The sequence below is a fragment of the Psittacula echo genome (genome assembly GCF_963264785.1).
Source record: "Psittacula echo genome assembly, chromosome: 5".
Classification (NCBI taxonomy): domain Eukaryota; kingdom Metazoa; phylum Chordata; class Aves; order Psittaciformes; family Psittacidae; genus Psittacula; species Psittacula echo.
Window position 1 is genome coordinate 74,245,611 of NC_137739.1, and position 25,361 is coordinate 74,270,971.

At 42.8% G+C, this 25,361-nt stretch overlaps 1 protein-coding gene across 1 annotated transcript in view; it reads left to right on the forward strand.

Annotated features, from left to right (window-relative positions):
• Positions 1–2,830: 2,830 nt before the first annotated feature.
• Positions 2,831–25,361, forward strand: part of MAP3K9 (mitogen-activated protein kinase kinase kinase 9) — a gene marked incomplete at both ends in the record, with an annotated part of 51,754 nt that continues 29,223 nt past the window's right edge. The window contains 2 exons of the mRNA XM_080618861.1: positions 2,831–3,131; positions 8,259–8,672. Coding sequence (XP_080474987.1) covers positions 2,831–3,131; positions 8,259–8,672 — 715 coding nt within the window. The remainder of the gene's footprint in view (positions 3,132–8,258; positions 8,673–25,361) is intronic.

Consider the following 25,361-nt stretch of genomic DNA (forward strand, 5'->3'; position numbering starts at 1 on the left):
AAAGCTGGCTGAGTACTTCAGTATCAATGCGTTCCACAAGATGGCAGGGTTCTGTCTTGGCAGGTCACTACAACAGCCAGCCCGAGCCTCTGCAGGACTCATTTTTCTCCTATCATAGTTTTCACCAAAGGCAATATAACCCTTTACTTTAAACCTGTCAGTGCTCTACAGCATGATCAAAGTAAGTGTCAAACAGCTGAAAGGCACGAGGCCTCTATTTTGTTATGTCTCACTCAAATTTTTATGCTACAACTTTAAAGGCACAATATTTGCATAAAGAATAGTAATTCCCCATTGTGTGAAATAAAGAAATATTCCCCCCCCCCCCCCCCCCCCAAATAAAATTGTTCAGAAAAGTAAGTGGCTGTTGCTGGAAAAGCCAGGTCTGCTGTCCCTTTCCCCACCCTGTCCTGCTTCCTTATGTGGTGCTGGCTTCAACAACTATGCCTACAGTCCTAATGCAAATCAGATCAACCTAGGAGCTGATGGAGAACTCGCTGCTTTTACTTGGCGGCTTAGCTTCCAGTTAGATAAACGAGCTGGAGTGACTCTACAGCCACGCAGTCATGTCTGCCGCAATCAGTAAAGGAGGTCAAGCATGTGACAAGGGGCAGGAAAGTCCCTTTCAGCAACAGAGTAATATTGGATAAGCTTACGCTAATTGTGCAAACACACCCTTAAGTAACAAAAGAGTAGTGAAAAGGATGCATCCTCAGCTCTGCCTTCACTAGAGAGGGGATATGGAGACACAGGAGAAAATCCAAAGCTCATTTCTTAGGTTAAATTGAAAACTAGTGCTGCAGCATGCCTACATCTTGCATGTGTCACATTGAAATGACAGTTCCATCTTCAACTAGATATATTTTGCTCTATAATTTATTTGGAAAATAAGAATATTAATATACCAGCTCTTTCCAGAAAAGGTATTTTTGGGTCTCTATCAGAAATAAAGGCTGTGAAGTCTGGGAAAAAAAAGACTTACTAACAATTTCAGTTTCCTGCATAATTCTCTGCAATAGTTAGTATTAAGTTTCAGCTGAGTGGAGGTGTTTCCCCCCCCCCCCCAAAAAAAAAAAACCCAGACAAGCCAATTAAAATGTTTCACAACAACAATAAGTTCTTAAACTCAGAGCACACTAGTCTTAAAATCTTCATCTCTCTTTTCAAAGCCTAAATCCTGGTGCTTCCGAAGTGCAGCAGCACAGTGCTAATACAAGGATAGATAAATAGACAGACAGAGCCTCACTGCACAGATCTTAAGGACTAGCAGCAGTTACTCTGTACTTAAAATAAAACAAACGTCTCACCAGGGAACGCAGAATTTTTAAAAAATCTCGTTTTGCAGACAACTGGGTAACTCCATTTTTAATGTGCTAAGGAAAACCTAAACCAAATACTTTATGTAAGTGGGAAGACATCATGTGTGGTCAGGGTACCTGGGATTTTATTCTGACAGAGGGGAAATTGAGGTTAGATATGATTAAGTTCTTCACTGTGAGGGTGCTGAGGCGCTGGCACAGGGTGCCCAGAGAAGGTGTGGCTGCTCCATCCCTGGCAGTGTTCAAGGCCAGGCTGGACGGGGCTTGGAGCAACCTGGTCTAGTGGAAGGTGACCCTGCTCATAGCACGGGGTTGAACTGGATGAACATCAAGGGCCTTTCCAACCCAAATTGTTCTGTGAATCTGTAATTCAGCATTAGTGGGCTTCATTACCATGAAGCACAAATAGACACTTTTTATTTCCTGTTTTGTTATTGAAAAATGAATGAGGATTGTAAAAACTGGAGCGAAAGAGTAAGAAAATCTCCTTTTGGTATCACTAAGTACGAGCAGGTTCTATTCACAACAACTGGTCTCTATAAGCTGGAAACACGCTGGCAGCAAGGCACTTGTGCTTTCAGAACCAAGCAAAGCGCGGAACACGCTCTGGTGTGTACCTCACCGGCGGCGCCCGGCGGGGCAGCGCCGTGTTCACCGCCTGCACACCTCACCCACACCTGCGCTTCGGTGCCGACCGGATGCGGGACAACGCGCGGTAACAAAACAAAGACTTTCCCGGCCCCAGCCCCCCTTCCATCCGGCTGCACCGCAGCTATGCCGGTCCCCCGGGGCGGCGGGGGCAGCAGGGCCGCGGCGGTGGCCCGGGAGGGGCAAGTGCAGCGCCGCGGCAAAGCAGCGGTGTGTCTCGGTAACGCGGGGCCGGGCCCCTGGGCGCTGCGGGTCTGGGGCAATACACACCCCTCCCGCTGTTCACTGCCGCGGAATCCCGCCCACCCCCGGCCCTCTCGTGTGTCATGCCCCTTTCCTCAGCCAATGAGAAGCGTCGCGGAAGGCGGGGCTTGGGGAGCTCCCTGACACGAGTCCAATGGGAAGCGCAAGCTGACCGAGCGGTGACCAATGGGGGACGACACCGGTGAGTGCGAGACTGAGAGGCGAGCGGCTGGGCGGGCAGGGGGCGCGGCCGAGAGGGCGAGGGCACTCAATTAGGTGAGGGCGGAGTTGACGGGCGGTAGCGGAGGCCAATGGCGGCGAGGAGGCGGGGCCCTGCCCTCCCCTCCCGCCGCCGAAGCTGCCAGAGAGTCAGGTGGCTCCGGGATGCGCGGCCGCGGCGGCAGGCGGAGGCGGCGAGGGGGGGGCCCGGCGGAGGCTCGGCGGCACGCGCTGCCTGCCCTCGCCTCTTCCCGCGCTGGGCTGAGGCGGCCCCGCACCGGGCGCTGACCATCCCCCCCTCAGGCGCCGGGCCGCATGAACAATAGGCGGCGGTACCGGCTCCGCCGCCCCCCGCAGCGCCCGGCAGCCGCGGGCGCCTCCCCCTATGGAGCAGCCTCGCCATGGAGCCCCTCACAGAGCTCAGCCAGGAGGGCGCGGGCGGCGGGGAGCCGCCGGGCGACGAGCCGCTCTGGACCGCCGTCTTCGAGTACGAGGCGTGCGGCGAGGACGAGCTGAGCCTGCGGCCGGGGGACGTGGTGCAGGTGCTGTCCCGAGACTCGCACGTGTCCGGTGACGAGGGCTGGTGGACGGGCAAGATCGACCAGCGCGTCGGCATCTTCCCCAGCAACTACGTGAGCAGCGGCGTGCAGGGGGGCGGCCCGGAGCTGCGGGCCCGATACCCGCCGCCCCCCGCTATACAGCGTAAGGCGGCCTGCGCCCGGGGAGGGGGGCTCGGAGCGGCCCCTTGCCATCTCCCGGCGGGAAGGAGATGGGAGGAGACCTGTTCCCGGCAGTTCGGGAGAGCTGGGGGGGCGGGACCGGGCCGGGTCGGTGGGAGCCAGACCTGATAGGATGGGGTGGGAGGAGAGCCCCGACCCTCCTGAGCTCCCTGACGGCTACTGGGACTGCCGCTGATGGGAGGAGGAGCAGCCCAAGGGGGAGCGACCGCGGCGAGGCGGGGGGGCAGGGGACAGCGGGCACCGCGCCGGCCCTTGCCGCGAGAGCGGAGGGGCGATGCGGCGGCTTGGCCCTTACCACTCTGCCGGTCCGGTCCGTTCCCTTTCCCACCCGCAGCCGCATTCCTGCTGCTCCAGTACCCTTCTGCTTTCCAGGCCGGCTCTCCGTTCCGACCCTCGCTCAGGCGTTAGCGTTTCGCTGGCGCCGGGAGCAGTTTCCCATTGTTAAGTGCTGTGTTTGCAGGGACTGATAAATCTTCACCAAGTGGAAGAAGCTTGGTGGCTGAGCAGTGTGTGTGTGTGGGGTCACCGGGGGCTCTGCTGGCACCCCCTTAGAAATAACATCCTCAAGGAGAGGTCGCTGTGTAGGTAGGAAGCCATTGCTTTCTGCAGTGTTGTTTCACTGCTAATGCTTGCTCAGTATCTTCCTCTCTCCTAACCAAAAGCTTATTATTTCTGACTTAAAAATTCCTTAGTTGGCTTGTGTTACCAGGTTCTTCCCTAGCCCTTTGCTATCTTAATAATTCTTTTTAAATACTGTGAGTGAGTTTTATCCAAGTTTGGATATCTGGGCCTACCTGAGGGTTGCTTGGTGAAGTTGTGATGCTGAAGCCACAAAGGGATTGGTTTGTTTCTGTGAACTTCAGTGCAGTTTTGAAGCCTTTGTTGGAGACAGAGAATAGGGATGTTTCATCTCTACATTTGTTTTAGCCACTATGGACAATTGTGGAAAGAGAAACAGCGTGGAATGACTGTTTCTAGATCCTGTTTATCTATCTCTATTGACAATTCAGGCAAGAGTAAAGCTTTTTTTGGAGGGGCAGAGAAAAATCTTCAGACTAGTAGACTTTTCTAGAAAGGAAAAGGAGTAAAAAGATGCTTTGTCCTATCTAGGACATATCTCCAAGGAATACAACTAATAGCTTTTGTCTTATTCTATGTTCTGATTGAAAACATTTAGGTAAAACCTCAGTGGTTTGTAGTATTGGCCTTTGGATTGTGAAGGGACTAGGCTGGGCAGTGGTGGTGCTTGCATTCATGCTGTACTAGCATAGGTAAATTATTCCTACCCCCGTGCACTGTGAATGCTCATTATGTTTTGCCTTTGAGATAGGAGAACCATTTCTGCAGAAATTCCTGAAGCCTCAGCTCCCCTCCTGTTTTGGCTGTTAGGTGCAGGCTTTGGATTCTCCTGCCTTACTGCACTTGCTATGGTTTGGTAGTTCAGGAACAGTTGTGAAGTTGCATCTTCCCATTTTATTCTTATCTTACCCTTTTAGTGGCACAGCAGGACCATGCTACTTCTGTTAAGTCATCAACCATATGTTCATGACAGTAGAATTTATTGCTCCCCAGTAAGTTTTTAGTATGCCAAAGTAGTTGGTTTTAAGAAACAATGCAATTTGGACAGGGGATAAAGGTGGTTAAATTGGATTGGATTGAAGTTTCATGTTAAAAATCTCTTTGCAAGGAACGATACCTACTCTTAGAGATGGTGATGTTAGTTTGATAGCTGTTGGATTAACAAGCTTATTGTCTGTTAACTTATTGGGCTCTGAAGTACTGAAGTTTTGCAGGAGTTAAGCAAGGTGTCATTACAGATGTGCACTGTGGCACAGGAGCTAATTTTAGTTGCTTTCCTAAAGTTTATTTCATGTTTGCTGAAGGCTTTGGAGTGTAAGTCCTAGAGATTCTGTTCCCACTGAGAGCTGTAGTACTATAACTAGTAATTGCATGCTGTCTTCCAGCCATTCACGTAGCGTGCTTGAATCTTAACCTCAGTGAGGGTACCGTGGATGATCAAAGTAGCCTCTTAAGGCTGTCAGCAGTGGGCCAGCTTGAAGGACCCTCATCTGTGCTGTGGGCTCTTGCACGCCAGAGATTGAATTAAATAGCTTAATTGTATGGTATAATAAATGCAGATTAAACAGCACCTACTTTGCACTTGTCAAGATGGCCACTGGCTCATGGTTTACAGGCTCTGTAATTCCTTGTCAGTCCTCAGAGGAATGATAGCACTTCAGCTCTTAAATTCTAAGCCAAAACATGCATGTTAAACATTCCATTTCCCTTAGGGTCCAGTAAGGCAGGTCTGCCAAATTAAAAAGGAGTTTAGAAAAGCAGTTAGACTGTTTAGAAAGGTGAAGAAAAACAAGTATTTTATGCACTAATGTAGCTCTATAACTAGGAAGCTGAAAAAAAAACCAACAACCAAACCTGAAAAAACTAATTCAGGACAAAGTGCCCTGAAAACCCTCTCCAAAAATGAAATAAAACTCTTGTAAGGATGAGGGGTTGTTTTCTGAGGAAGCTATCCCTGGGGGTAAGCTGGCCGGTCTGCCTTAAAGAAACATGCATTTTCAAAGTAAAGCTAAGGTCATAATTGTGAATAAAACTTTCTTTGCAAACCAACTTGCAGTGTAACACATTAAACTCCATCTGGAAGCAGTTTCACCTTCCAGATTTGCTCTAATTAATTTGTGCACCCGGCAGGGCTCTGTTCTTGCTGAAGTGGAACATAGGGGTCACAACGGACAGAAAGAGTTTTGCTTGCCAGGTCTTAGGTTTTCCTTTGCGGGCCCCGGTGCAGGCAGGGTCCCACCAGAGGCAGGGCCGGGTGCTGCGCTCCGTTTCGGAGCTGTCCGTTCAGCACCGCCGCGCAGGTGCCCCGCTGAGCCAGCGGGAAGTGCTCTCTCTACGTGTCTTCAGTTCGTCCTGAATCCATGAAATCCATGAAGGCACTGCGTATGAATACCACCCGAGTGTTGTGTGTCTGGAGTTCAGGGAATGGCCTGTCCATCAGGCATCGTGGCTCACGTGCTTGTTCATTTGCTGTCTTTTAATTGCCCTCGTCCCTAGGAGCAAGTTAAGTGAGCATTCCACCAGTGCTGAAATTCTGATTGAAGGTGATAGGACTCAGTATCTGATTTCTTTAGTTCTTTTGTCAGTGAGAAATACCAGAGCAGCTCCTTTTGTATATTCTCAGTGACAGAGTAGTCTCATTTGTGGAGTTAGTGTCATTATGGTCTTGTTCTATAATTTCTGTATTTCCAGTCAGAATCTTCTGCTTCATCTTTTCTAGTAATCTGTAGCTCATGAGCATTTGAACACCAAGGCTGCTGCTATAGGGGTGCAACCTTCTTTGTTGTGTAAATCCTTGAAGTTCAGACCATTACCCAAAAGATGTACTCACAGGAACAGGCAAATTCTTCTTGTGTTCTGGACTGGAAAGGGCCTTTTCTCCTTTTGGAAGACTTTCCTGGTCAGCATTCTGTCTTGCTTCCCATTAATCTGTTGTTCATGGAACACTAGGAAAAAGAGCACAGGCATCCTTATTACACTAGCTAAGGTAGTATGTATTGGCTGTACTGCATGGGAAGGTTGATGATACAATCCCCAGATGTAGTCAACTCCTAGCTCATAGATTTGACTGACCTATGAAAGTAAGACAAGCTTTTACGAATCATGTTCAGGGAAGATAGAACTCAGTCTTAAAACCGCAGAAGTCTGCAGCTGTGTTTTTATCAACTCCATACAGTTTTGTGACAATGTCTTGTACTTTTACGTAGGCATTTAATTAGAGTAAGGGAAATATTTTATTTAAGTGGAATCTAACCTGCTCCCTTGCCTTGTGTGACTGTGTAATTTCTTTTGAAAACAGTGGAGAGTTCTGTGTGTACAATCGATAACTAGAAAACCCAGTAATATAATACAGTACTCTGTATTAATACCTACATCAAGTAAGTCCATTACAGACTTAATTTCCTTTCTGCTAGACAAAGCAGGGGAACAGATGTCAGATTTGGCATTTCAAATGCAGGAAAGTATTAAAAGTCTTGGTGAATTTCTGCTTAAATCCTGGCATTATGTTATTTTTTTTGTCAGACAGAATGGCATCAATGGTGTCTCACCAGTGGCCTACCAGTACTGTAAATACAACAGTGTCAGTATGTGGATTTCCCATTCTATATTTGTCAGTATTGAATAGGTTCTTTTGGCCATCTGTGAGCATAAACTGTGTACAGCTGTACAGGGTTCATTTCCTCACCACTTGTGCTCCAGATGAAATTTATATGCTGAATTAAGACTTCTGCATATGTATATTTTTACTACACAACACCACACAGCCATCAGTTACTGTGACAGCCTGTAAAGTATAGCTGTGAGTGCATGGGAATGGAAAATTATGATTCTGTTGTTTCATATAGTTTCTGTAATGCAGACGTAGTGGGCATTAATCAAAACAACATTTTTCCTCCTGAGTATGCAGAGCTAGCAATATGTGGTCTGATCCATCTGTTTGTCACACTACTGTCAGTAATGTCAGAATTGGTTAACGAACCTGCAGTGCTTGTAGAAGTGTGGAAGAATGAGCATGATTTTGGAAGGACTGAAAGATCATTAGTGGCTGTTGAATAAGAGACATTCGAATAAGGGACAAATGCAGGAGCAGATGCTTTTTGTGTTAAATTTTAGCTGTGTTGCATTAAGCACTGTATAGTGAAGTCAGTGGGCGTTCTTTCTTTTCTGGAATCTTGTAATGTCACTGAGGGGCTGTCAGTGTTAGAAGGGGTTAAGTGTGGTAAGAGGAGGCTATTTTATTGTGTCATTTGCCAGCATTAGGTCAAATTCATCACCATTCACAGTGAGTACTTCATACAGGTTTTATAGTACTTCAATATCTGTTTTACTATATTGTTTGTCAATGTAAGATTGTCAGAAGGGACTACTGCTTTCATTTGTATTGTTTTGGAGTGAAAATTGGCCCTTCCTGCAAGGGTGAGGCTGGGCAACAGGGACCTTCAGCTGAGCCAATGTTCAGACTGGATAGTTGCTAAATGTTTACATATTCTTTTTTTTCCTTTTTCCCTAGTCCTGGAGATCGACTTCTCAGAGCTTGTTCTGGAGGAAATCATTGGCATAGGGGGCTTCGGAAAAGTGTATCGAGCTGTATGGGTAGGAGATGAGGTTGCTGTCAAGGCAGCTCGCTATGATCCTGATGAGGACATCAGCCAGACCATTGAGAATGTCCGCCAAGAGGCCAAGCTCTTTGCAATGTTAAAGCATCCCAACATCATTGCCCTGAGGGGCGTGTGTTTGAAGGAACCTAATCTTTGTTTAATCATGGAGTTTGCCCGTGGCGGATCACTAAATAGAGTGTTGTCTGGTAAAAGGATACCTCCTGACATACTAGTGAACTGGGCAGTACAAATTGCAAGGGGAATGAACTACCTGCACGAGGAAGCAATTGTTCCCATAATTCACCGTGACCTGAAGTCCAGCAACAGTAAGTGCTACACAGTGAGCAGCCAGGCTCCTGGGATACGGTTTTGGAAAGAAATTGCACAAAGAACGAGGGCAGTAATGTTAACTTAGTGATCCTTTCTTGTGAACCACTGTATCCTCTAATTCAATCCCAGAGGGGTTTATTTTTTCTACAGTATGGTGTTACAGACCACTGGAAATGTGTAAATGCTTTCACTTTGTAGAAGCAGCTTAAATGATTGGATGGAAGACCAGCTGTAAATGTAACATGCTTCTCTAGTAGTTCATATATATATATATACATACACACACACACAGAGTGTCTCAGTTTTATTGCATTTCAGCAGTCTCCTGTATGTTGAAATGTCTTGTTGAAGTCTTGTTTACTCTCCCTCCACTTTTTGGAAGGATAAATGCTCCTTTGGAAAGATGAATGCTTTCATTTTAGTTGGTAGATTTTGCTGTATAGATAAGATGCAAGCCTGTTTTCCTTGTGGGAGATTTAACCCATCCCTTCTGAATTTGATCTTTCTTTATCCCTCATAGAGCTGGTGTTGACGGAAACATTAACTCAGGTAAATGAAATGTCCTTGCACACCCAGGACTTCAGCTGTTGTTTGTGCTGCTTTACATGGGATGAAGCTGACCCATTAGAGCATGGGGACTGAACTTTGATAGTTACTATTCTGGAAATCATGGTGAATAGCTACTCTGTAGTACTAATAGCATTATTGTCTGCCACTTGGGTGTTGTTTTTGTAGTGTGTCTGTTTTCCTAAAGTTAAAATTACCTTGAAGTTAAACACATGCACAGAACATTATTTATGAGTGTGGGAGCAAACTGCTGCAGTTGTTTGAAGATCATCATCTCCTTTCCTGATGCCTGCATGCAGCTGTTTAGCCTTTCTCTCTGCTTGTCTGTGACTTGTTGGTGAGAGCAAACACATACCTGCATGTTAGCTGCAATGGTTTAGACAGGTGTGTTAGTATAATTTTAATTTATGGCTTGAGTTAATAAAGACGCTAGGAACTGGGTAGCTTGGATGCAGGCACGTGTTCTCTTTTGCTTTGAGGGCAGTAACATCTAGCAAAGAGGTCTGACAGATGGGAATATTAATATCTTAAATAGATTCACTAGAGCTAGCATTAACCATTACAATTGTGTAAATTTCCAGGCTTTGCAGAATCCTTCTGTGTTTTTTCGTCCTCAAATCTTGAGGCAGTGAATTTACATAGCTTGTTATGAAGGAAAAAAAAAAGAATTACTAACTCTTGTTAGTGAGTTTGAAATTAGGAACTAGGAGAGCTTTCAAATTAGTTTCTGTGGTATTATTATTACACTATTGAAGTTTCCCTTTTTGTCAGAATAAGGCAATCTTAATGTCTATAAAATATTTACTAATATCTAAATCCTTCCCTTACAGATGGCAGTATATACAGGCATATGGATAAATGCTGTAAAATGAATGATTGATTGGCTTGGTTAATGGATGACTGGCTGTATCTGTGAATAGTAATAAATTATTCCCTTTAAGTGTTGCACCTTTTCTCCTTACTTAAGAAAATATTTACTTGCTTATTTTGCTAACAGACTGTTAAGACGTTATTGTTTAATGTTGTCTGAACATTTTTTGAGGTTTACAATGAAAGTTATTTTTAAAATAAAAAGCTGCTAGCTCTCGGTATTTCACTGTTTTATTTACACTAGGTACTGCTTGTTGACAGAGGGGAACGTCAACCAGAGGACCAGCCCAACTAGAGGGGCACCAGTGCACAGTGCCACTAACCAGACACAGACATGGATGCTAGAAAACATCTGTACTGTCAGCAGCAAGAGTAAATGTCTCTTGTCACAGTGAATCAGCAGTATGTAATTGTTCTGCACTGTAAATTGTCAGTGAGAATTTGAAGGTATTGCTAAATATATTAGTAGAATTTTCCTCATTTGAGAGGAAGGAAATAAAGGGTGAGGAAGAATCAATAGGAATGTCTGTGGAAGGATTCAAAGACATCCTATGTTTGGAGGGGAGAAGTAGAGAATTTATGTGGTGGTCTTGACCAAAGATACCATCAGATCTAGTACAGAAATAAGGGGCATAGGAAAATTCTAGCCCAGCTAAGTCTGCAGCAAGCAGTATTACATTTGGGAAACTATATAAATGTAGGAGCTGGTACTGGAGGGAAGGACTTCAGATATTTTAAGGAAAATTCCTTGGTTTGTACTCTCTTTTGAAATGATGAGTTAGTAACCTCAGATATGGGCTTGACGTATTACAACAGCTATTTAGTTTGGCAATACAGAATTCTTAATTCTGTGCTGTCTGGTGGAAGAGAAATTTTAAAAAAATGTGTACTATTTTAAAAATTTGAAAATACATGTTATTTTCTGGGTGTATCTATAGAGCAAGTATCATTAATATTAGATTATGACAAGGGTAGAGCTTTGGAGAAGGCAAGGGGGTGAGGGGAACTGTTGGTCTTTTCTGTTTGGTTGGATTTATTGTCCCCAAAAGTGTGTATTAGCCATAGATGCAGATAGACTTAACTCGTTACGATAAACAACTTTGGACTGCCCAGGTCATGTCTTTCCTGAGTACTCTGTCACTGCATTGCTGAAATCCCTTATATGTAGTAAGCATCTTGGAAATTTCTCTCCTCTGTTTTCTATGAAAAGGTTTTTACTAGTTTTGTGAAGATGAGTGGACAAAGTGTGCTGTCGTATTCTGATTTATATATGGCTTTATTTGCGTTTTCAGTGTTTTTCTGATGTACTTAGTCTTCTCAATGTCTGTGGATAACTGAGATCAGGTTATGTTGTTAGCTTTATGCCTGTAGTTGTGAGTCTTTAGCATTTACTTGTGTTACCCAGCTGCCAACAGATAGATTGTAATGTGTCTCTGGAGAAGGACCAGCTTCTGCTTGCAAGAACTGGGGAAAGATTCGTGCAGACTCATTTCTTTTATGTACTAAACATCTAGAAGTACTGTAGAGCTGTCAGGGGAGCATCAGCTGTATTGATCTTCTGATTGGTACTACCTACGTTTAGTAATAGATAGTGATTCTCATGCATCTCATTTTGCTTTCAACACCAGCTGGGACCTGCACTATCCATCTGAAGCTGCAGGATGAGTTAGTTTGGGAGGCAGAGAACAAGATGGGGGAGTGGGAAAGAACGGAGTTGCCTTATTTAAAATCAAAGTTTCTACTAGAATAGAGGAAAATTGGAGACCTGCTTTCAGAGATCTGCCTATATTTTGGCAGATACAGAATGCATAAAGACTGTACTTCATGATGAAACTTTTCAGAAGTCCATGTTACATTTTAAACGGTAAAATAAGTCAAGCGGGCACCTGAATACAAGTCTAAAATTACCCTCAGGATATGGAAGAAAAACAAACCCCTTTTTAATCAGAACTATTGCAGCTTTGTGGACTCAAGTAGGAGGTAGCAAAACAATGCTTAGAATGATTCTCAGCATTTCGGATGGCATGATAAAGAAGATAAGATTCTGATTGCTTTGGAAGGCAATTTCATCTTGTAAAGGGCTGAGCTTCAGGAGATTATTTGAAGATTCCAGGAAGTGTCTGTTTCTTGAGATTCTCATCAAAAAGCACTCTCCAAACTGTTTTTCTTCCTTTAATGAAAAGGTGGACATTTTGTCTGTTCAAGCATTGTTCTTCATTTTTTTCCTCCTTTTCATTAGCATGACTTTATGCTTAATAGTAATACATTTAGCGTGTAATAAGATTGCCCAGTACATTTTAAGTACCACGTTCACTGGAGGCAGATTTTTATTGTAAAACTTACAGGCTGAGGGTTGCCCACTTCATTGCATTAGGGATGCTATAAGGAAATGAGTACGTAAAGATCTTTACAGAACAAATTGAACACCTGTGATTTATTTTTAGAGTCCCTGAAATCCTTTTTGCTGTCAGTTCAGTTGGCAGTGAAGTCTGGTAGGAGAGTGTTCCAGTGGTGTTACAAACTTGCGTGTCAGCTGTATAACTACACAAGAGAAAGATAACAACCCAGGAAAAAAATTGTTTGGCTCTGTAAGGAGATAAGTTTTTCTCCTTTGGCATTTGATTCGAGAGAAGAGATTCAGAGCAGCCCTGTGGAGAAGGACTTGGGGGTGTTGGTTGATGAGAAAATGAACATGAGCCGGCTTCAGTGTGCGCTCGCAGCCCAGAAAGCCAACCGTATCCTGGGCTGCATCAAAAGGAGCGTGACCAGCAGGTCAAAGGAGGTGATCCTGCCCCTCTACTCTGCTCTCGTGAGACCTCACTTGGAGTCTTGTGTGCAGTTCTGGTGTCCTTAACGTAAAAAGGACATGGAACTGTTGGAACAAGTCCAGAGGAGGGCCACGAGGATGATCAGGGGACTGGAGCACCTCCCGTATGAAGATAGGCTGAGAAAGTTGGGGCTGTTCAGCCTGGAGAAGAGAAGGCTGCTTGGAGACCTCATAGCAGCCTTCCAGTATCTGAAGGGGGCCTACAAGGATGCTGGGGATGGAGTATTCATCAGGGACTGTAGTGACAGGACAAGGATTAAAACTTAAACAGGGGAAGTTTTGGTTGGATATAAGGAGGAAGTTCTTTACTGTAAGGGTGATGAGACACTGGAATGGGTTGCCCAAGGAAGCTGTGAATGCTCCATGGCTGGCAGTGTTCAAGGCCAGGTTGGATGAGGCCTTGGGTGGCATGGTTTAGTTTGAGGTGTCCCTGCCCATGTCAGGGGGGTTGGAACTAGATGATCTTAAGGTCCTTTCCAACCCTAACTATTCTATGATTCTAAGAGATGCAGTTTATTCCATATAAAAATTAATCTGGCAGAATCCTCTCTGGCTTCTTTTACTTCCCTTCATCTGGTGATTGCTACTCTTTCCCTCTTCAGCTGCATGTTGGCGCTTCACTGAGCTTATGTTACGGAATTGGTAGTAGGCCTCTCCCAATGTGAAGGCTTCTAAATAATCTAAATGCTGAGCTCTAGCGGAAAAAAGCAACTAGAAATGCCTTCTGAAGTCAAATCACTATGTTTAGTACAGCTCTTAGAGTTTTCCTCCTTCTTATCTCTTATTTGTTATGTGAATTTAATTTCCAGAGAAACGTGCTTGGGATATAATGCTTAGGATCAGAAAGGGCAGTCTTGTTGGTTTTAGTGAAGAATTGTAAATAATGAAGCTGGTTCTGTTTGTTTCTATTTGTCTGTCAGTGTTAGATATGCCAGCATTCCTGTAGGAATAATGCCAGTTAACTAATGCTGCAGAGAACTAGTAAAAGCATATTTGCTCTTTTTTTGACTGGCTCAGCAAAATGCATTTGTTATTTGCACTATGTTGAAAGATTTTGCTGAGGGTGTTCATGCAAGTTAGCAAAGTGCTTTATAAAAGTCACCATGTTTGTGTTCCACAAAGTGGCACAGAAGATTAGCAGCAAAGTGACATAGACAAGGTCAGAGAAAGAGGTAAGGACAGAGCTCAAAATAAACCCTAACAATTCTGATTCAGTCAAGTCAGTGGTTCTTCCCCTCTTGTTCTTTGAAGGCATTCACCTCTCCTACTTTTTGGATCACCGAGGTAAGCTTGTGGCATCCTGAGATTCAAAGCTCTAGCTTTCCAAAGAAATTCAGACTCTGCTATAGCTTTGCTTATTCATTTTTTGCAGTTGTTAAAGCTTTTTTCTGTTCATGAAAGTGCTAATAGAGTTGACCTTCACATGGTCTCTGGACAGTTCTTCCTAAGACTTAAAATATTCCTTGCTCCTTTTCTTCTTTTTTTTTTTAATTTTTTTAAATTTTGTTTTTAAAGTATAGGCAGAATTTAGAGACAGGGATTCTTTGTGACTAGTTCACATCCAACCCAAGGACAACACAGAACTTGAATTTACATATCAATCTCGATAACGTGAGCAGGTATCTCATTCCTTGTTGCAGTATTCACTTCCCAGTCCATTCATAATTGACACTCTTCGTATCAATTATCAATCTTAGTATCAGTCTTAGTATCAATCAAGTATCAATCTTAGTACTTAATGTAAACGTATTTGTTGTAGAGAAGAGCTCTTCCAGGGTCTGCTTGAAGCATGTTGGCAGAGGAGTTTGGAAGTCTGCACTATTATTGCTGCTGCTGGTACTTCAGCATAATTTGCTGACTAACTCCGCAATGTTGTACCTTCTATCAGAATGGATTTCCTTTGTCAGGGTAATTAGACAAGTATGAGTAATGCTTTATGTAAAGTATAGTGAAACTGTTTCAATGGCATTGGATCTGAATGCTTTACACTGGGTGAATAATTGATCCGGCCTTGGCTGGGTGATTCCTTGTGCTTGAAGAGGAAAGTGTTAAAAATTTTTATTTATTTATTTATGTATGTATTTATTTTAGGTTTAGAATGTGTGCAGAGTAGAAATCAAGCCTTTCAAACAGCCTGAATATACTCCTATGGGTGATTAAAGATGACTCTCCAGGTTCTGCCCTTAGGCAATTATCTGATTCTGTGGGCATGCTATACAATATTGCTAATGGTGCATAATTCCTAGTTCTGGTTACTCTGCTTATTTCTCTGTCTCCCCAGAGTATCAGCCTTTGTATGGATATGCTGACCACTTGCATTGTGATTAAAAAAAAATCCAAGTAACTAGGATATTTTTGCATGTGATGAAGAAATTCATGCCGGTAATGCCACAACATTTGTTGAACAGAATGAAGATATTAAACCTGAAAGTGATGATAATTTTTAGGCTGTTAAGACACAGGAATTCATGGAAGTAGGGTGACAGCTTACTTTCTTGATTTTTGTGGTTTTTTTTTTTTTTTTTTGGTTGTGGGTTATTTTTTTTTCTTAGCTCGTATGAATTAGTGCAACTGCTTTGCCTCTGAGAGGTTTGACAGATGCTTTCATGTTGCAGTCTGATTTCCAGTATGTTTTAGTAGATTGTTCGAAGTTGCAAAATGAAAATACACCTCCTGTAAGTGGTTTGGTTTTGATTTGATGTCTTCACTGTTAATTGCATGTCAGAAAGACTTCATGGAACACGTTTGATGTCCACAAGAACGCTTTGGTATTCTCCTGCCCACACCGAAAAGCGAAATGGCAATTTCACAGATGGAATCCCTTATTTTCTTAGATAAGAATGGAAAGAGTTCCTCTCATTTTTAAGAAGTGGAATTGTGTCTGTTACTTTTAAAAACCAGCTCATACCCTTTTCATGTCTTTTTGCCACTGCGTATTTTTTTCTGCAAGGTTCTTTTCTGCTCCTAAGAACAAAATAACCCCAAGTTATGACACTAAGCACTTTCTCTAAATTGTGCATATGGAAGCATAGAACAGATATGAGAAGACTTAAGCACCATGATGCAGGAGGTGTGCCTAGGCATCTGTGTGCCGCTCCCATGAATTCACTGTCTGACCATCTGTGACAGAGCTGGGATAAATCTGTGTTCTTCTGAAATTTCTAAGTAGCAAGTCAAGTGAGAATAGCCTTGTTGTGGCATTTCCAGGAAGCTAGAATAACTTTTTCAGCTCTCCCACCCCCTTTTTTAAATTGGTGTTTCTCCCATGTCAATTATCTTAATTTGAATTTTGAGAGATTTTTTGTCAGCAGTTTCAGTTTTGCTTTTCTCATCAAACAATTTCTGCAGAATTTCAACATACCTAAAGCAAACAACCTCACTTTTGAAGCATCAGAAGTTAAGCACAGTCTTGCTCTTTGAAGTGATGATTCATCACCCAAGATGGTTTCCTTAATTTAAACCCATTTTGAAGATGGTGCCTCTTCCCTTATGGCAAGACAAAGAAAGCCTTAAGCTGTTGGAAAGAATACAGGATATAGCACATGATTTTAAGTAGCTGCTTTTTGGTACACATTTATTTTCTGATTCTAGGAGAGTTTCGGTTAGACTGGTGTGACTTAGATTTCCAGAAGGTTGCCCAAGTTGACTGGCATAGCTGATAATTGCTTCTTAATTGTCTGACCGCTGATGGAAAAGTCAATTCAGTATTCCTCAGACCTGAACTTTTTGCAGATATGAAGAAGAAATAGTAACAGAACCTCATGCATTTAGGAGAAACTGTCTCAATGTATAAAGATTTATAATGATGTTTGTTGGTTTCATCAGTGTTTCTTAAGATCAGAGAGAAGAGGACTCACATGTGCAGCAGTGAATCTTTGGGTCCTAGCCTGTAGCAGACTCATTCTGGTGGTAATGGCAGCATGGTGCAGCATCCTTCAGGGTCCTTTTCGGAAGGAAGTTGCCAAAGGATAGATAGCCCTCCTGTGAGCTGTTCAGGTTACTACCATACACAGCCCTTCCACTCTGCTTTCTAAAAGCATTGTCATATTGCTCAAGCGTTTATTATAACACCATTTTGGTCTGCTGTTTGTATTGCAACTTGAAGCCTTCCTTTAAAATGTGAGCATGGCTTCAACCTTGCTGATTTGTAGAGTTATTGTTTAGATGTGTAGAAAATGATAGTCATCCTGCCAATAGCTCCATTTACTAGTAACAGTTAAATATTTCTGCCAACTAAGACCTTGCTGATCATAACAATTGCTGTGCTTAAACTGGGGATTCCTGGGGGGTTCTCGAGGTACTATAAAGTGGTAGTATGGATATTTGCTGTAAAAGAGAGTATTTGTAAGGGCAGTGGGATGTATATGAACCAGGCCGCGTGGTCCATTTGCCGCAAAAGTGTTAGAGGATTTCCTGTTGTTTCTCCTCTTTGACTATGGGCCTAGGAAAAAATGATAGAGAGAATAGTCCTTAGTTGGTTTTGATTTTGCATTGTTCAAGGATTCTGAAAATAAGAAAATCACATAACTTTGATAAATGGAACTCGATATGCCTAATTCTTCTTGTTGAAGCATTGTCAGTCTTGCCCTTGGATTTATTGATTTGCTTTTTCTTATTTGATGTAATCAGTCAAATAGCATGTGGTTTCGATATGATTATGGTCATCTGGTAACTGGAGGATATTCTTAATGCTTCACCAGGGTACTGTGTAGTCGCTTTAGTGATCACTGAGAAAGCTGAGTCAGAAAACTGATAGAAATCTTACACATCAAAAAGTGAACAGCGTTCTGATAGCTTTACTGCATGAGCTGTTATCTTGCATGGACTTTCATGTGCAACAGTGCAGGACTACCCTCTTTCTCAGCAGCTGCCATCTTGTACTGCTCAGCTTAAGGTAAAACTTGGCAGTATTCAATAAAGTCTAAATTTCACTGTTGTCATCTGTAACTTGGTGTTGATTGTGCATCACGGAGCCCTTTTAATATTTATTCTGATTAATGGAAATATACCTTTCATCCTTTTTTTATGGTTTTTTAATTACATCTGATTTAAAAAACAAAACCAAACCAAAACCACCAACCAACCAAACCACCAAAAATACTTCCTCAGCTTCTGGTGTGGTTTTTGCTGCTGCCTGTGAAATTTTTGTCTTCCCTACCTTTTAGACTGCGGAGTACCAGCCTGTTTCAGGAATTAATGGTACTTGGTGTTATTGTCTGTTTCATAGGGGTGTCTTAACTGAAGCCAAAGCAAAACAGTTTTGCACTACTTTTGTCACCATGAATTTCATGGTTTTATTTGCCTGGAAATGGCTCCCACTGAACCAGCATTATTATTAAATCTCTTTTCAAGCAGTCTCTTGAGCAACAACTAATGAATGTCTTTCATGCAATTCTGCTCATCTCTTTCCTTTTTTTGTTGTTGCCTAATACAGTTCTTGATTTGTTGCAAGCTTTCAAACTGATATGATCTGGCTAAGCACTGTGTTGGGTACAGATGTAGTTATATTTTTTCCTTAGAGCATTTAGCTGATTATGAGGAGTACAGTAATCCATGCCTGAGCTGGAAGGTTGTTCCAGTGCAAGCAGTATGGCAGGATATAGTCTGAAACCAAAGCTGTTCTATTTTCCAGGAAACTCAGCTGAGTGTTCTCCAGGAGCTTTCAGTGAGTTTTTGACCAGATCACTAAAATGATTAAGACTTTTATCAGCTTGGCTGAAAAAAGATGAAAGGATCAATTCTAAATATATCATGGCTGTGGAGGCCTTTCCTATCCCCTCCCCCATTATGCATTAGCTCTTTAGAGTTAGTGAACTGCACAGCTTAAAATCCAAGAACTGCTGTGCTGCCACATCCATCACCTCTTCTAGGTTGATAGAAGAGGACAGTTGGCCAGCTTGGTGGATTTGCTGAACTCTCATGTGCACCCAATAATTAAAAAGCTTTTGCTTCCAAAGTATCTTTTTTTTTTATTAATGTGTTGTTGCTGGATGGTTAGTAATAAAAAAGAGGAAATATTTGCATGTTACTAGGGACAATATTTGTATTTGATTTTCCTTCTAATATATGAAATTTTGAGTGAGTCTTAAATTCTGTGCTCTTCAGGATCTTACGAAACACTTGCTCTAATGTTTGTTTGTGGTGCATAAGCCTAAAGATGCAGCCCTACTGAAGTGAACGGCAGAGTACTCAGCAGAAGGTGGGTAAAGGCTGCATGCGGAAAGCCCAGACTCAATCCATGTGCAGATCTGTTAATCACTTTAAGTACTTTGAATGAAGGATCAAGAGCAGATTGCTCATTATCTGGATACTTGTGAAGCAAAGCTGTGCAGACTGACTAAGGAAGGTAGAGCTAAAATTGCAAATTAGATTTTGGCAATCCGTTACAATATGAGGTCTCATTTTGGAGTGAGTTTTTGAAATCCTTTCCCCAAAGCTTAGTTTTGTCCTGAAGGCAGTATGCCAGTGTACTGCCGGTAGGACTTAATAATTTAAAAAAAAAAACACCTGGCAAGCTCAGTCCCTTGTCCCCTTTGCAATAATGATGCTTTTTCGATGTGTTAGATAAAGTGCAGCTAGCGCCTGGCTAGACCATGACACTCTGACAATGCAGCAGTATATTAAGGCTATATTTTTATCTAACATCTGGTATTTACCACCACCACCATCTGAGCTGAAATGTATCTTGAGAAGATTTGCTTACTCATGGGAGGGAAAAATGGGATTGGAACAATCATGATAAGTTCCAGAGAGGGACTTTTACAAGGGCCTGTAGTGACAGAACAAGGAGAAATGACAGAGGGGAAATTTAGATTAGATATTAGGAAGAAGCTCTTCACTATGGGGGTGGTGAAGCTGTGGCACAGGTTGCCCAGAGAAGCTGTGGTTGCCTCATCCCTGGCACTGTTGAAGGCCAGGTTGGACAGGGCTTGGAGCAACTTGGTCTAGTGGAAGGTGTCCCTGCCTGTTGTAGGGGGCTGGAACTAAACAGTCTTTTAAGGTCCCTTCCAACACAAACCGTTCTATGATTCTGTCAAGTTCAGTGAAGCCATCTTGTATGCAAGAGTATTTTTGTTTGATCTAAGGACAGTTTTCTCCTTCAAACATAGTTTAAAACCTATAGGACTATGGTTAATATTTGCTATTACTATAGTACCTTCTAAATAAGAGCCCTGAAGATTTCAGAATGCATTGTGTTTCTTCAGAGTAGAAGGGAAGCGATGAGCAAATGGCTGCATGGTGCTGAGTTACTGGTTGGGTCTAAACCACAACAGTTTAGGAGAGAGTCAAAGGGATTTGGACATAGGAAAGATTGTACCTAGATTGTGAGGAGATGAGTACAAAAAATACCGTAAACTGAAATGGGGTGTCCCAGTTGTGAAATTCCATTGGGTGTGTGTCGGGGAAGAAATTCAAAATTAGGTGTAGGATTAATATTTTAGTGTTCATGGACCCTTCGGAGTAGAAGTTCTCAGGAAGAGCCTCCAGAGCAGTCCTACCTCAGATAACTTTATTCTGTGGTCTGAAAAACAAACCCATAGAAAACATAAGAGGTTGAGTGAGGAGATTCTTGTGCTCAAGATGAGGTTTCCTGTAACAGATTGGCTTGGTTTTGGACACATTCTGCCATGGGTGGGTGGGAGAGTCTGGATCCTGTGATATTAATCAGTCTTTTTTTCCTTTCTGGCGTACTGTCAGCTTCAGTAAGCCTTTAACTGACTTCTGAAACTTGTGTAAAGCAATTTTTTAATAAACTTGGAATTGTTTGGAAATGTAAATATTCTCAGTTTCCTTCAACTCTTGCACTTGAGACTTCTGCTGTATTGCAGGAAGAATTTTAATGGTAGTGCCTCCTCATACAGGTCTGGATTGTTCTTAAATCCTACCATGGAAAAGTCTTGCAGCTTTTACAGCTGAAACCCTACTTATGTTTTGCATTTAAGGATCTTGGATTGAAAAAGCATTCATTGGTTTCTGTAAGGTTTCTAGTTTTTCTGTAAAGTCTCTATTCTTTTCTTTTTGTAAAGCTGTTGCACCTGGGGTTTGATGGACTAAGCATCTGATACCTTTCCTGAATTATCTAAATGGAGGAAGTGGATGGGCACATGCTTATCCACTATCTGACAAAACTTTTGCTGTTTTTGCATTTTGGTAAATGAAGCCATGGTAAACTGTTCTGTTTTCAGGATGGAGGAGGAAATGTATCTAATATTCCCACCCACAATGAGTGCTCAACTGCAGCAATGGTCTTTCACACTCCAATTATGACAGGGTAAGCATTAGTTTCCCAATTTGAGGCTGCCTCTTGATCTTATTGCTGTTGAAAATGGTGGTTGTACAGTAACAGATGAGCAAAGGCCTATGGGAAAACAAATTTGTTGCTGTAGGTTCTTGAGTTGCTCTGGGCTGATCTGCAGAAACACCCACCTGCAGCAGAAATGCCTGGTATTAGAATTAAATGTTTCTACACCAAGTAAAATAGTAAAGTTGACATTTATCCGATTTGTAGTCCTTCCTCTTGTCACTCTCACCCACCCATCACCATTGCTGCCATTTAGCTCTTGGACTAACCAAGAGAGAGTCCAAGCTCTCTCTTGCACTGTAACCAGCTGATGTGGCTGAGGAAACAGAATGCAGCACAAAACAATGAGTAAGGGCTCTTGGGAATGGGTGTGAGTGGGATGTAGTTGTGGGCCAAATCCTCTTGCTGGAGTTTCTCCTCATGTCTTGATGTGACTACTTTACTAATTCCTGGAATCTTGGAAGCCAAAGCATTCAACCCACAGCAGTGCTAAATTTGGTGAAGACTGTACAGAACTACTGAAGTGCTCTGACACTCACAGGTATTCACGTATTTCCACTACCTTTTGGGTTTTTCAGGTCTTCTCAACTCTACATCATCAAGTCCTATCTGACCAATTTGGTGGCCTTCTCTGATGGGGCTACAGAACTGATTCATAGGGACAGAGCAGTTGATGTCATCCACCTGGACTTGTGCAAAGCGTTCGACACTGTCCTACATGACATCCTTGTCTCTAAATTTGATAGATGGACCACTCGGTGGATAAAGAACTGGCTGGATGGCCGCACACAAAGAGTTGTGGTCAATGGCTCAATGTCCAGTTGGAGACCAGTAACGAGTGGTGTCCCTCAGGGATCGGTGTTGGGACCGGTCTTGTTCAACATCTTTGTCGGTGATATGGACAGTGGGATTGAGTGCGCCCTCAGCAAGTTTGCCGATGACACCAAACTGTGTGGTTCTGTTGATACACTAGAGGGAAGGGATGCCATCCAGAGGGACCTTGACACACTTGTGAGGTGGGCTGATGCCAACCTTATGAAGTTTAACCATGCCAAGTGCAAGGTCCTACACCTGGGTGGGAGCAATCCCAGGCACAGCTACAGGTTGGGCAGAGAAGAGATTCAGAGCAGCCCTGCAGAGAAGGACTTGGGAGTGTTGGTCGATGAGAAAATGAACATGAGCCAGCTTCAGTGTGAGCTCACAGCCCAGAAAGCCAACCGTATCCTGGGCTGCATCAAGAGGAGCGTGACCAGCAGGTGGAAGGAGATGATCCTGCCCCTCTACTTTGCTCTCGTGAGACCTCACTTGGAGTATTGTGTGCAGTTCTGGTGTCCTCAACATACAAAGGACATGGAACTGTTGGAACAAGTCCAGAGGAGGGCCATGAGGATGATCAGGGGACTGGAGCACCTCCTGTATGAAGACAGGCTGAGAAAGTTGGGGCTGTTCAGCCTGGAGAAGAGAAGGCTGCGTGGAGACCTCATAGCAGCCTTCCAGTATCTGAAGGGGGCCTACAAGGATGCTGGGGAAGGACTCTTCATCAGGAACTGTAGTGACAGGACAAGGGGTAACGGGTTCAAACTTAAACAGGGGAAGTTTAGGTTGGTTGTAAGGAAGAAATTCTTTACTGTGAGGGTGGTGAGGCACTGGAATGGGTTGCCCAAGGAAGCTGTGAATGCTCCATGGCTGGCAGTGTTCAAGGCCAGGTTGGATGAGGCTTTGGGTGGCATGGTTTAGTGTGAGGTGTCCCTGCCCATGGCAGGGGGGTTGGAACTAGATAATCTTAAGGTCCTTTCCAACTCTGATGATTCTATGATTCTAAGTTGCTGTGTCTTTTTGGTAGCTTGCAGTTAGGGCTTCACCTGGGACTTCCACCACCCCCGGTGTCTCTAGGTTCGGGAGGTTCCTTTAAGCTCAGGCTAACTTGAAGTACTTTCGTAATCAGATTTTCTTAAGTTTCTAGCAAACAAGCCTATGAGATTTTCATCAGATTGTTCTTTCAACCTGTTTCAAAGCACCAATGTCTACCCTAGCATTCTGAAAACACTCTTAGTGGTAGGCTTAGTGAAGAATGGATAAAGCTTCAAAATATAACAGTAGAACATGAGTTAATGTTGCTTTATCACTAGGTGGTAGCCCTGTTGTTTCATGGTCTGCCTAGAATTGTGGTGGTTAAATAAAAAAAAAAGGCAAGTATTCTGTCACTAAAATACGACTACTGTCTCAGTTGGGGAAAAGTTATGTGGAAGTTAAATGTGAAGCCAGCAATTATCCATCAAGTTAGAGATATATCCTGGTGTACCACAGGCAACAAATCCAGGTTTTTTGGATTTTTTTGAAAACCTTACAGTAGGGAACCTTGTCTTCCAGCCTGCTCACTTCCATATTTCTTTCTATATGCTTTCAGTTCACATTGCACTTAGTCCCTCTCTTACTTAATTCTCCCTTCATTTAATTATTGTAACCATTTCCATCAGGCTTAATATTCATTAGCTAATAGATTTCTGTTCTTGTGTGCCAGGCTTACTGAGTATCATCACTTGGTGTGAACCCTAAGCTGGACCATGCAAGAGAAAGTCTTGGATTTTTTTTGCAATTTCTTCCATGCTTCTTAATACTTACACTCTGGACTGGGAAAGGGAGCATGAAGTTGTTGATGCAGCAGTTGTCATGAAATATGGAGGCAACGGGCAAGTTTGGTGCTTAACTATTGTGTGGTATTGTAAGGTAATCTTACTTTCCTTGGTATTTTGTCAGTGTCAGTTTTTGCCTTAGGAAGTTCTCTATTGTAAATTGGGAATACAACAACAGAGTAGTTAAAGAAGCTGAAGCTGGTATAGCCAGAAATTTTTTGTATGCCTGGCTGTTCACACTGTTTTGTGCAGTAGACAGCAGCCCATTTCCTCTATCTTTGTATGTAACAATGGGCTATTTTTGCAGTGGGTGATCACACTGTAGTAGTTCCTCCCTGAATGTTGTTCTGCTTCAGAAGTGATGACTCAGCTTTGAGCACAAGCAAAGGAATATTCTGTTCAGCATTACACTGTGCAGATAAACCTAATCCTTTCTCTAGGTTGAGGAACCAGGAAAAGGCGATTATATGACTGTATTTTGCTGCCTTGTCACTTGATTTTGACAATGAGCTGAAATGAGGAGCCATTTCCTGCCAGTTCTTTGGTGTTCCTAGCAACTGTATCAGCATGGGTTAAAGTGTTTATTTTGCTCTGCTTGCTCTTTCCCACTGCTTAGGGCCACTAGAGACTAAGAATTGGACAGTTCTAACTGTCCAAAATCGTAGCTGAAAACTAAAATAACCCTCCCAAAAGAAACAAGCAAAAAAATCTGATGGTGTTACTGCCTTCCAGGAGAAGTTTGTGTTTGTGGGAGAAGGTTATAGCATGTTTTCTGGCTTTGCTGGTGTAACTTGAGGGGAACAGCAGCTGTTAATTTAGTTGCCAAAAAAAATTTTCTTAATTTCCCTTGTGAAAACTTTCCTTCTGTGAAAATAATCTACTTCTTTAAATTATCTTTTCCTGCATTCTGGAGGTAGTATAGTGCTGGGTGAAAAACAGGCGGTGTATTACTGAGGTTTTATAAAGTGATCAATCTAAAACCTAAGTAAAGCTTTATCATGTTTGGTTTAGTGATTAGATTGAAAGATTGAGTGCAGATGGCTTATCTGTTTATGTAGGGTAAAGGAGTGTGTTTGAAAGAAAAATAGATGGGTTTGAGAAAAAGAAAATTAAAGGAAAGGGATAGAAATTTTTATATTCTAGCAGAAGGAAAGAGATCCAGACCATTAGTGCCTCTAGCATAATTGGAAAGAAGAAAGAACATGTAATAGAAATAAGTCAAGCGGAAAAAAAAAAAATATCAACAATGCAGTTATTTGCATTGGACCACTATAATAAAGTTGAGAATATTCCCCAAACAAAGTTTGCTCAGCAGTTTTACGCTTCTTACTGCAATGGCTAAGAAGCAGGAGCAATATTGATATATTAGATGTGGTTTATCCGGCCCTCTTCTGATTTATTAAAATGTAGTTATAACTAGATCAAAGGATATACAGCTTTATACCCATGTCTTTACCTTGGCGTGGTGGATTTGTGTGTCTGATCT